This window comes from Microtus ochrogaster, unplaced genomic scaffold, assembly GCF_000317375.1.
Source record: "Microtus ochrogaster isolate Prairie Vole_2 unplaced genomic scaffold, MicOch1.0 UNK1, whole genome shotgun sequence".
Lineage (NCBI taxonomy): Eukaryota > Metazoa > Chordata > Mammalia > Rodentia > Cricetidae > Microtus > Microtus ochrogaster.
The window spans coordinates 11,528,046-11,540,988 of record NW_004949099.1 but is presented as its reverse complement, the minus strand read 5'-3'; the positions used below and the strand labels follow the sequence as shown (position 1 = coordinate 11,540,988).

The 12,943-nt window shown below is 44.2% G+C and overlaps 1 protein-coding gene across 2 annotated transcripts in view; it reads left to right on the top strand.

The window, feature by feature from the left end:
* The window catches only part of Frmd4b (FERM domain containing 4B), a 191,707-nt gene that overhangs the window by 130,180 nt on the left and 48,584 nt on the right, over positions 1-12,943 (top strand). For both annotated transcript variants that reach the window (XM_026788213.1, XM_005364928.3), the window contains exons 8-9: positions 10,919-11,002; positions 12,242-12,307. In XM_026788213.1, coding sequence (XP_026644014.1) covers positions 10,919-11,002; positions 12,242-12,307 — 150 coding nt within the window. The remainder of the gene's footprint in view (positions 1-10,918; positions 11,003-12,241; positions 12,308-12,943) is intronic.

The window sequence follows — 12,943 nt, the reverse complement described above, 5'->3', positions numbered from 1 at the left end:
CATATGCGTGGAATTACGGCTGCATTATCCTTATTGTCAGTTTAGGTTACTTCACCTCTTAAGTTTCAGTTTTCCTATCTGTGAAATGGGGATGATAATGTTTACATTATGACTGCAGAGCAAAGGTTTGATCTGAGCTTTGGCACCCCAGACTATGGGCTGTTGTCCTCTAGGACTACCTGAGGAGATTGAGTGATGCCTCATCCTGTGTCCCTGCTATGTCACCCAGAGCTTCTGAAACTCACCCAGGAAACAAGATTTTATACGAGGGGCAGCATTTTGTCTGCCCAATAGGAAACAGGAGTGTACCCTTTAGTGCTTAACCCCCAGGTGGTCATTCTTGCGTGCCAACCAGTTGAGGGAGCTGTGTTTCTAAGTAGTAATCAAGGTCCTTGTAATAATCTCATCACTCAGGTGAGGTGCCATCCTTGAACACTGGAGCCAGCTTGGACAGGGTATGGATTGCCCCCTGCTGCACCTGTTTGCCGGACATGAAAGTATATTTTGCTGACTTTCCAGGCTTATAAAACCTCTCCCATTCCTTCATGAGTGGTGGAACCTGGAGAGGTTGCATAAGGTTTTAGCGCATACAGAGAAGAAGGGGACCCCTTACCAGATCATCTTCAAGGCCATGCCAAGACCTGGCAGGCATTCATTCCCCAATGGTATGTCTTTGTGTGGAACACGGAATTAACTAAAATTCCCAGGTGGAGGATGCTCCATTCTTGGAGGCCTGCTTGCAACCCTTTGGTTCATGTCTGATATTTAGGATACATGGTACATGTACAGATAACAGGCCTCGGACTAGAGTGTTTGCATACTGTGTGTGTGTGTGTGTGTGTGTGTGTGTGTGTGTGTGTGTGTGTGTTGTCTTTTCCTTTAGTCTCCCTCATGCTAGCTTAGAATTTCAGCTCCTGTCTCAGGCTCCCAAGTTCTGGGATTCTAGGCATCTGTCCTCATATCAAGCTCAATCTGTTAATTTAACTGTAGATTTTTTGTTTTGGTTTTTTCTTTTGTATCTACACATACATTTTGAATTATATTTAGGTATCAGTGTCAAGAGAAGTTAATTCTCAAGTTAATTTTTTAAAGGATTCATTGTTTTTATTTATGTGTATTTGTCCTAGTGTATGTTCATATGTGTGTGGGGGTGTGTGCACAGGATCCAGAAGAGGGGGTTGAATCCCCTCGAGCTTCAGTTACAAGTGGTCATGAACCACTCAGCGTGGATGCTGGGAACTAAACTCTGATTTTCTAGAAGAGAAGGAATCCACCAAAACCCCAGAGCCATCTCACTAGCCCCTCAGATTAACTTTGGAAAAGTTATTGCTTTGTTACATGAAGTTTCTGCAGACATTTCTACCCGGTCCTTGAATTTAAACTTGGACCTTTTCATGTACCTTGCCTTTGAGTTTCAAGTGCTGATACGGATAAACAAAGTAAAATGTGGAGCCTGGACTTGCTTTGTTTTCTATTTGATTTTATCTGTGGAGCACAGGGTCTCACGTGACCTGGGATGGCTTCTTTGACTACGCACCACGTAGGATGACCTTGAACTTCAGCCCCTCCTGTTTCTCCGTTTCTGCTGTGGGCTTCCACGCCTGGTTTGTACCAAGCTAGAGACTGAACCTTGGACTTCACGCATGTTAGGCAAGCACTCTACCAAATGAGCTGCATGCCCAGCCCTGTTTTGTTTTCTTTCGACTGCCCTAGAAACCCAGGGTTTCCCCCACACCGAGCACAAACAGCAAGGATTGTTGTGTGCTATCAAGTGCAGTTTGTTAATTGCCGGCACTCCCTTCCTCACCAGCGTCTGCTGGCAGGTGGCTGATCGTCACTGCCAGTGAGCTTACAGTTTGCCACAAGCAGGTGCTCACAGTTGTTGGGGTGGCTTTCCCACACACCACACGCATACTTCAGTGCATACAGAGGGTGGCTTTGGTTTTCCCTCTCATGTGGCTTCCTCGACAAAGATTGGGGTTGTCACATTTCAACGGAGCTTTCTGGGTCAATAAGGAAAACCATACAACTCAGGGAAAGAAGCTGGGACTCTGCAGAGAAATCATTACATGAGGAATGTCTTCAGTGGAGAGTCAGGATAGCTCCCTCAGGATACAGGAAGAGAATGCTGGAATGCCCAAGGGTAGGGCTCAGACTGGGCAACCAGATAAAATGCAAGCCTGTCCTTTTAAAAAAAAATTAAATCACATTTTATTAATTTTATGTATATGGGTGCATAGTACACATGTGCCATGTTACAACTGTGGCGGTCAGAGGACAACTTCTGGGAGGTCCCCACCATATAGGTCCAGGCATCTGACTCAGATCATCAGACTCAGCAGCATGCCCCTTTGCTGCTGAGCCATCTTGTTGATCTACAAGCCTGTTCTTCCAACTCCCCTGAAACGACAGAGGAAAGCCTGTTGGTGTGGTCACTGAGAAGCAAGGAGTGTAGCTCATTGGGCTTTCTGTCTGCCTGGCACCTTGAGAAAGCAGTGCCCCCTGACAGTCTGGTCAAGTGTATCTTTGTAATCACATATCCATCGCCATCGGGGTCAGGAATGTCGAGCCCGGGTGAGTGGATTTATTGCCAGGGAAAGGCAGAGACATCCCCAGGAGGTCTCCGCACCTCCCCAGCTGCTCTCGAGCCCTCTGTCTGCACTCAGAGGTTGATCCAGGTTCATATAAACAGTGCTGCCCGGACAGCCATAGGGAGGGGCCTTCTGCTCCGGAGCCAGCCCTAGCTAGCTGTCTCTGCAAGCACCAGGACTTACTGGGTTCCAGGCTCCCAGGCAAAGTCCCCAGGAGGGTGAGCAAACAGTCACCCAGCTACTGTGGTGCACTCAAATGTGAAATCCTGTTTGGCCCTAAATTCTGAACACGATTGGAATTAACCCTCTGGAGTAAGGTTCCATTGCCAGATTCGCTTCTTGTTCTATGGGGTCCCCCCCTCAGACTTCAGTATCACGGCACTCGGCACTCCTGTTATAATTGGTAGCTCATCCATTAGCATCCTTTTATCCATTTCCCGGTCATGTGTGATAGGTTTTGTTGTGAGTTGTTACACTGAAAAGCATGTAAAATGCACAGGCTGTATATAGAACAAATTAGAAATTGCACAGCTACAAAAGCACAGCCCCTGGGAGTCTCTCCTGTACCACCATTGTGCCTCACACCCTCCCCCACCCCACGCCAATACAATGCCGTGTCTGTTCTCAAAGTCATTCACAGTCTGTCTCATTTCATTTTGCTTGCTTTGGACCCTCTATATATGGAATTGTAACTTGTTTTGAGACAGGTTCTCAGCATATAGTTCAGGCTGGCCTTGAACGTGGAATCCTCCTGTGACAGCCTCTCAAGTGCCAAGATTACAGGAATCACCACAGTTCCAGGCTGGGATGTTTGTTTGGCCACTATCAGTCAGATTCATCCATGTTGTATGTGGCTAAAGTCTATTTTCTTTGCTGTGTGCTATCCAACTACATGAATAAACAGCAACTTCCTCGTGTCTGCTATCAGGAGATGTTGGGGAAGGGGTTGTTCATTTTGTTTTGTTTGTTTTTCTTTTGTTGCTGTTGTTGTTTTTCTGAGACAGGGTCTTATATTTCCTGGCTGGCTGGGAACTTATTGTATAAGTGGGGTGACTTTGAACTTTTGACCCTCTTTGCTTCTGCCACTAGCATGCTAGGGCTACAGGCACATGCTGTCACCCCCATTTTATGCAGTGTCAACAATCAAGCCAAAGGGTTCACGTGCTAGGCAAGCATTGTACTGAATTACATTCTCAGCCTGTATTATCAGACATTTGTATTCATTTCTTCCTTTTCTTTCATTCTTCCTTTCTTTTGTCTTACTGTAAGCAGTGTGTGTGTGTGTGTGTGTGTGTGTGTATCTAGGTACACAAATTTCCAAGCAGTTTTACTGATTGACCTTCCCAGTAGCCTGAATCAGACCTCTCATTGACTTTTATCTAGGGATAATTTAGATAGAATCAGAGTTTCAAAAGTCTGATTGTCTGGTGTCTATCAGGAGCTCACTGAAGATGCTTCCCCTAGAATTCTGAAGTTGTTGAATATTTTTCTTCTACCCACAGGCCATTTGGATTTCTCCTTTGCTGCCGTTTGTTGGAGGGCTGACCTCATGTATCCGCCAGGCTGTCTGCCTTGGTCCTCCTTGATTCTTCCATGGGCTTTGTTGTTGTTGTTAATGTTAAATGTCTAAGCTCGGTGTGCCTCTGTATCAGTGACGACTCTCTGGAAGTGTCCTGTGTTAAGGAAGTTTGTGTAGGAAAGTGGGGTCACGTGGTTACAGGGTGTTCTGCACAGCATACCAGATCTGAACCTGGTAAAGGGAGGCCTTTCGGGTGCACTACTAACAATTTACACTGGAGATTAATTATCTGAAATTGGAAGCCAAATTAAGCAGAGACCACACACACACACACACACACACACACACACACACGCACGCACACACGCACGCACGCATGCACGCAGTGAGAGAATGCAGATTAACAATAAGAGTCTGCTGGTGTGTTTGATATGAAGAACAGTTGTTGAGTTAAATTCAGATATTTTGCATAAAACTTTGCAGAGTTGGACTTTTTTTGTTTGTTTGTTTGCTTACCTGTTTGTTTTTAAACACAATTGTCAGGCAACATCCAATACCTAACTCCTTATGTGGCTCACATAACCCATTTGTTCCTAAGATCTCCAGTGTTTATAGTTGGAAGGGACGTGAGAAAATAAAGCCTTTGTTAAAGATACGCTTCAAAAATGCAGTAAGATAGGAGGCTCAGAATCTTTTTCCTTCCTGTGTTTTATTATTTAAGATCAGGCTGGCCCAACCTGGAAATTGCTATGTAATTTAGGCTTGTCTCAAACGTGGGCACCTCCTCAGTTTCAGCCTTCCTAGTGCCAGGATTACCGGCATGTGTCACCAAGCCTGAAACCTGTGGTGGTTTCAGAGAGCCTCTTCCTCCTCTTTCTTTTCCTCCTCCTCCTCTTCCTCCCCCTCTTTGCTTCATTTCTTGTTTTCTTTTGCTGTTGCTGCTTGTTTTGTTTCATGTTGTTTTGAGGCAGCATCTTATATATAGCCCAGGCTGGCCTTGAACTCACTCTGTACCAAACTGCGGATCCTCGAATCACTAGCTCCCAAGTGTTCAGACTGAAGGCATGGCCACACACTCAGACTGTTGGGAGGAGGGTTCTTTTTCAGGGATCCCAGTGACCTCATGCACACTAGGTAGGTACTCTGTCCCTGAGCTATGCACCAAGCAACCTCAGATTCTTTGTAATGTTCTAATTCAGGCTTTAAGCCTGGCTCTATCAACAATGGAAGGAGGCAGTTCTTTGCAGTTGGGGGCTATATTGTGCCCTACAGGAAAGTATTCTGGCCTCTGTCCAGACATGCCAAGAACAACTCCTTCCTTAATTGTGACCATTAAGAAGGCTGCTATGTGCTCAGCTCCTCAAGGGCAAAATCACCCAAGTTGAAAACCACTGATCTAGCCAGGTATGATGGCACAGGCCTTATAACCCAGAACCTGAGAGGCAGAGGTAGGCCGATCTCTAAGTCCATGGCCAGCCTGGTCTACAAGAGTGAGTTTCAGGACATCCAGAGCTGCATAGATAAACCCTATCTTGAAAAAAAAATGGGGAGGGGGGGAATGAAAAGAAAAGAAAACCACTAATCTAAGGAAATCTCTTAGATCTCTTTCTTCTTTTTAAACTTAAAGGAAGTTTGAACAATACATGCAGAATTCCTACATAGCTCATCTCCTTCCCACCCATGACTTCTCCTAACAGTAATATCTTGCAGTAGCATGGTGCCTTTGTTATAAAGTCCATAGACAGGTGTAATATAGTTCTACAGGTCCTGACAAATGCGTAGTGTCACCTATGCTCTTTTACAGCAGCACCATAGAAATAAAGTCACCGCCTTGATCACCTCCACCCTCCACCCCCATCATCCATCTCTGCTTTGCTGCTGAAGCAGAGTAGTGTATGGCTGTCCACGAGGTGCTAAGACCTCCCCTCCCTTTTGACTAAAGTGGAGATACTCGAGTCTCTCATATAAAGTAGTCTAGTATTTACATGTAACACACACATGTTTTTTTTGGATCATGTCTCAATGAATTGTGATTCCTATAATGAAAATGCTATGTAGGTCATGGTTGTTGTATTGTTCATACCATAATGACAGGTAGAAGTCAGTCTGTGTTTGGCACAGCCTCAGTTTTTAATATTTTCAACCTGTAATTGGTAGAGTCCATGGATACAAAGCCTCTGTTTGTGGACAACTCCTCTTTTTTTTTTTAAAAAAAAAAAAAAAAGTTTACGTTATATTTTTATCTGTTTGTCTGTGTGGGCTATGCACATGTGAGTGCATGAGCGCTGATGTTTGTGGAGTTCAGAAGAGGGTGTTGGGTCCCCTGGAGCTGGAGTTATAGACGATTGTGAGCTACCCAAGAGGGATGCTGGGATGCAAACTCGGGCCCTCTGTCAGAGGGGCGTGTGTTCCTAACGGATGGACCATCTTTCCAGCTCCTGCTGACTTCTCGTTAAACTAGCTGGACCTTCTTGAAGTAATCCCCATGGGGCTTTCCTGTTCATGTGTCTGTATTGGTTGTTCCTCAGTGGTTGATTAATACAGAAGAAGGCTCTTCATGGGCAATAGTCATTGTTTAGAATAATGGCTCGCAATTAACCTTTGGAAATGTATTGATTTATTCCGTCAGCATTTCTAGACAAATAACACCCATGTTTTACAATGAAGGAGGATAGTATAAATATCACCATCTTATGACTGGGATAGGTCCTGGCTATCTAGAATGAAAAATCGTTCTTGAGAAATCATAGCAGAATGACATCTTCAAGACTAAAATTCATCTTTGAAAATTCTAACACAAGGCAGTATTTGTCATTTGAACACATAGCTGTTTCTCTGTGTAGGTGTTAGATACAGAGTGGACTTGTGTTTGGCAGTCATTCATTGATGGCTTAAGTGCTAGAAAAATCTCACGTTTAAAATGCTTGCCTTTAGCAGGGGACATGGGATCAAAACCATCTTAAAGAGCCAGCGCTTTGAGTGTCCATTAGCACTTACTCATTAGTAAACTTGTTGGACAGAATAGTGGCTACAATGGCCCCTTTGCTTTCCCCCCTCTCTTTTCTCTTTTGTCTTGACTGCATTTTTATAACGTTTTTGAAATCATTTGTTTATTTTACGTGTATAGTGTTTTGCCTGATTGTACGCATGTGCATCACATGTGTGCAGTGCCCGCTGTCTTCAAAATTCAGAAAACGGTGTCAGGTTTCCTGTAACTAAAACTAATGGATATCTATGAGCCTCCCGCCATGTGGGTGCTGCAAACCCAACCCAGGTCCTCTTCAGGAACAAGTGCTCTTATCCACTGAGCCGCCTCTCCAGCCCCATGCATTTTCACAACTTTGAAGTGAATGCTTCATGTGAAAGTCTCCATGTTAGGCATGCATCTTATGCTTATTGTCAAATGAATAAGCAAATATATGAGAAATAATAACTTTCAATCTACTGAAGTCTCATTGCCACAGAATTAACTGTAAAACAAGCTATCCTAGACACTGACCTTGGAACATGGGTTCTTGGAACTTGCCTTGTGGTTCACTTGGATCTGGAATTCGGCAGTATACATGGGTTGCTGGCAATGAGGAACAGCAGAAAGCGCTGTTTTATCCTGGTGTGGTGGCTCTCACCTGATATCACAGTATTTGAGTCAGAGACTGGAGGATCATGGACTTGAGGCCCACCTAGGCTATAGAGCAATACCCTGGTCTCCAAAATCACCAGAGAGAGAGAGAGAGAGAGAGAGAGAAAGAGAGAGAGAGAGAGAGAGAGAGAGAGAGAGAGAGAGAGAGATATTATGTGTGTCAAAGGGCTTTGAAGGACAGAGCCTAAAATTATTTAAAAAAAATAAAATAAATGTTAGTCTTTGGAGTTGACAGATGGCCTTTAATATGAATAAGTTGGACTGTAGTATATTTTGATTTTTCTGGAAGCACAAACCAGTTTCCCAAGGTTGTCAGTCTGATTAAGTCCTGCCGCTCAAATTCCAAATGAGTGGAGAGAACCGTTCTTGCTTAAGAACAGAAGCCAAGTGACTTTTTGTTTCCTGTTGTGATTAAGAAAGCTGAATCTTTTACCTGCAGGTAGGCCGCAACCCTCTTCTTAGTACAACACACACGAAGGGTGTGTGGGACCTGATTCGTTCTTCAGCATAGACGTCTGCAATGAAGTGGCTGCATAGGCATTGCTGTCACTCTTATTTCCTTATCGCCCTCAGAAATCCAATGGGCCAAGTCAGCCATCTTTGGAAAATTCATTATCTCTGTAGAAATCTCCAGAACAGATAAAACCAGAACAAAGAGGAAGCGTTTAGACTAAGTATTTGAGCTAGCGAGGTATATCTAATACTGACTGGTAAGTGTAGGCCACACAGACTGAATGGAGGCCATGCTGTGATCCCCAGTTTGCTGTTATTTTCCTCTTCTCTTTGTCTTTTGGATTCCTACCATAATATGGTGTGCACTTGGCCTGTGAGGGCCGGATGACTGCTTTAGGACCTTCATCCTATGTCCAGTCTGGGTCCAATGCATGGTTCTCCACGAGGAGGTTCCCGTGCTTCATTATTATGAGAGTGTGGTGGTTTTGATTGGGATGTCCCCCATAGTCTAGGCATTTGCATACTAGGTCCCCAGTTGGCTGTTTGAAGAGGCTTAGGAGGTGTGGCTCAAGACATACTGGAGGAGGAGCATCGACATTTCAAAAGACTCTCGTCGTTTTGCATTTGCTCTCTGCTTCCTGCATTCAGTTCCAGATGTGAGCACTCTGCTTCTGCTTCAGCGGCCACATCTGCTGCTTGCTACCGTGCTTCCCTGACATCCTGGTGGTGGACTTTTATGCCTCTGGAACCATGAGCTCAAAGTAAACCCTCCCTTCTATAGGTTGCCTTCGCCATGATGTTTATCACAGCTACAGAGAAGTTACCAATACAGATGCTAACGTGAAAATGCCTAAGTGACAAGTTTTAAAACTTGCTAGTGTTTTCCTGTATACATGTGAGCGTGTTTGTGTGTGTATGTGTGTGTGTCCAGTGTTTTCCTTTGCACCTGTGTGTGTGTATTCAGTGCTTACCTCTGCACCTGTGTATGTGTCCAGTGTTTTCCTTTATACCTGTGTATGTGTGTGTGTCCAGTATTTTCCTTTGCATCTCTGTGTGTGTGTATTCAGTGTTTACCTCTGCACCTATGTGCCCAGTGTTTTCCTTTGCACCTGTGTATGTGTGTGTGTGAGTGTGTTAGTTACCTATTTCATCACTCTGGCCAAATACCAGACAAGAAATAACTTAAGGGAGGAAAGGTTAATTTTGCCTTGCAATTTGAGGATGCAGTCCATCAGGGCGGGAGGTCATGGGCAGCAAAGCCATTGTGGTGTGAGGCAGCTAGCTGCGTTGTATCCATAGTCAGGAAGCAAAGAGAGTTAAAGATGGTGATCAGTTGGCTTTTCCCCCTTTATCAGTTCAGGACCTCAGCCCGTGGGATGGTGCCACCCACATTCAGAACTTTGGCTTTGGCTCCTTGGTTAAACCTTCCTGGAAATCTCCTGATAAACACACCCAGATGTGTGTGTCCCAAGTTGACAAACAAGACCAGCCTCACAGGGTGTGAGGGGTTGTGCCCTTGAGGGATTGAGAATACTCACTCAGCAGTCTAGGATGGTCTAGGACGGTCTAGGACAGTGTTTTGGGAATCAGGGTTAGAACACAGCATTTAAGAACCTGGTCTTCAGAGCCAAACAGACTGGCTTCTAAGGCATGTCTCCTCCACACAGTAGGCACGAACAGTGAGCAAGTGAGTCAGTGTCCCTAAGCCTCACAGCTTTACCAGGAAACCATGCAGAATAATAGTGTCTTCTGCATGAGAAAATTGACATCCAGCCTAACATGAGAAAAATAATGTCCCTAAATGTCCTGCATGGTGCCCAGTTAAATTTAGCCTTTCAGCAAAGTCTGGCTGGTAGGAAGAGAGGAAGATATGGGAGTTGGGGAAAGTGGGGAACACTGGGGTTCTGGGGGTTGTCAGCCAGCTTTTCATGAATGTTTCCAAGGAGCTAATAGACCTTCTAGAACCATCTTTGCTCCTTCCTTGAATACTCAACGGCAGCTACAGAATCTGTTCTCTCGTATAGCACGTGACCAGCTCTCACTAGCTCATATTCCACATTCTCCACAAAGACCACACCTTTCTCTTGACCACTCAGATGTGCCCATTTTATATAGACTTTGTCAACTTTATAGACTGTTTAATTCACTGTGGGTGATGGGAGGGGTCCCTCTGGGTTTGTCAGAACCATGTTTCCCCATCCTCTTAGAGTCCTGAGATTTCTGCAGAAACTGAGTTTCCAAAGTTGCTTGGCTTGGTTCACTGTACTTCAAGGTGGTGGGGAAATAGCAGAAAAGTGACCGCATGTATTGTAAACCTTTTGGTTGTGGGATGCCCATAGTGAAGAGCCTGTAGACACTCTGTGAGTGGGTCAATGGTGATTGGCATTCCAACACACTGAATATTAGGAGCTGCTACAGTTGATTAGGGTGATGATACCAGAACATGGAAAAGTACGCAATGGAATATGAAGAGTACTGTGCAAAAGTAGAATATGAAATATGTACAATCCCAATCATCCTATATAATGAAATTGATGCTCACAGAAAGTATTAGAGGCTTGAAAGTAGATGTGGTTGTCTCATTTGGGGGCAGCCTATAGTGAGTGACAGAGACCAAGGTCCTATAGTAACTATTTGGGTGTCTTCATCGGGAGAGCCTGACAGGATGTCTTTTCAGGTGACTGTCTGATATTACTGTACTGTGTTTCTTCCTAGTGATGAGAATGCCAGAAAAGACTTGAAGACACTGCCAGTCTTCCCAACTAAAACCCTTCAGGAACATCCATCACTCGCTTACTGGTAAGCCAGGACAGCCCTGGGCTATGGTCATGGCCCCCATTGAGCACTGGTAAAGCCAGGACAATCCCGAGCTGTGGTTGTGGTCTCCACTGAGCACTGGATACTTAGCAGAAAATTGAAGAGAATCACTGTTTTCTTCCAAATTACTTGTATTCCTTGTAAATGTAGTCTCCGTGGTTTCAGTCCCCAAACTGTGAAGGTGCCCTTCCTTTGCACACACACAAATATAAAGATAATAAAACATTCTATTTTGATAGCTTCAGATACGAAAGCTGGAATACATTTTCCGACCATACATGAAATTAGATACAGAGCCTACATTGCATTCTGACTCTGGAAACTTCTGAACAAATAACTATTGAATGAAAGTTTCTTTTAAAAAAAGAAGTGTGGGGGAAGAGGGGGTGATGATTTGTTTCAGAGAGAGATGCTTCTAGTCTCACAAGTTACACCTGGGGATGACTGGAAGAGCCCTGAGCTGTTGAGTAAAGTCAGGTCTAAGGAAGGCTGCAACTTCAGCGCGGTCTCTCTTACAGGATGCAACTAGAGACTTCTCTTTACAGCCCTGTGCCCAAAGGTGGTGATAAGAACACTATTTCAGATCGTGCTTAGACTCAAAGCTGGTTTAGTTTTCTTAAGATACTTTTTTTGCTTTTAAGAAAGAACAAGCAAGTCTCATATGGCCCAGGCTGCCTGGTACTCTTTAAGTAACTAAGGATGACCTTGAACTTCTGGTTTTCTCAGCCTCCACCTCCCAAGGGCTGGAATTACAGGTCTGGGCCACCACCTCTGGTTTATATGGTCCTGGGGATCGAATCCAAAGTTTGTGCATGCAAGTCAAGCACTCTACCAGCGGAATTTCATCTCTTTTTTAAATCAAAAACAAGAAAATGGGTCTTAGGCTCAAAACTACCTCAACAATGTTCTCCAACTAGTATTTAATATTTGTACTTTATATCTAGTATGATGCATCTAGAATATTAGTTGTTTATTTGAGAGATTCATCTTGTTTCCTTTCCCAGTAAATGACATTTTAAAGATATGAGTTACACAATTATATTGAACGTTAAAGATTCTAATGGAAGTAGTCACAAGCTGAGCTCAGGAACAAGAATCCTAGAGAAATGTCACAGGATGCCACTCTGGAGCTCAGGTTTTCAGTGGCTGCCTGAGAACGTGGAAATGGAAACCGAGTGTCAGAACATCACATATCATCAGGCTTATTTCTCTGTTTTGCAGTGAGGACAGAGCGATTGAGCATTATTTGAAAATCAAAGGTCTGACTCGGGGTCAAGCTGTGGTCCAGTAAGTATTGTTCCTCTTCTTGCCTGAACATAGTTTTATAGAAAACATCTTAGTGATTCCATACATGGGTGTTACCAGTTCCAATGCTTCCCAGTGTGGGGCAGGCAACAGAGAGGGAAGTGTTGGCCACCTAGGGAATGGTGACAATGGTGGTGGCAAGAGCTGTTACCCTGGGCACAGGTAAAGTGGCTTAGCTTTAGAATTCAGGCACAATGATACCAAATGTTCCAACACTTTCAAAGAGAAGATGGAAATTCAGTTTGTGACTCTACTTTTGATGGAACTTGGGATACATTTGCTGTGTTGGAATTCTGTTTCTTCTTACTACCAAAAGTAAACCATAGTTATTACTTAGATAGATGATGATGATGATAGATATATAGATGAGATAGATAGATACATAGATAGATAGATAGATAGATAGATAGATAGATAGATAGATAGATAGATAGATGTAATTGCCTCGACGGGTCACCAGTCTAGGGTTGGTAACCGTCTGGCAGGTCAGTTATTCCAGGGTCCCGGAGAGGCGCTATCTGGAAGATAAATGGGCTAGGAGAGAAGAAGAAGGCCATGCTACATTTGTCAGAGCCTCCGTTTATTAGAGATGGGGTACGGCTTATATAGGGTATGGAG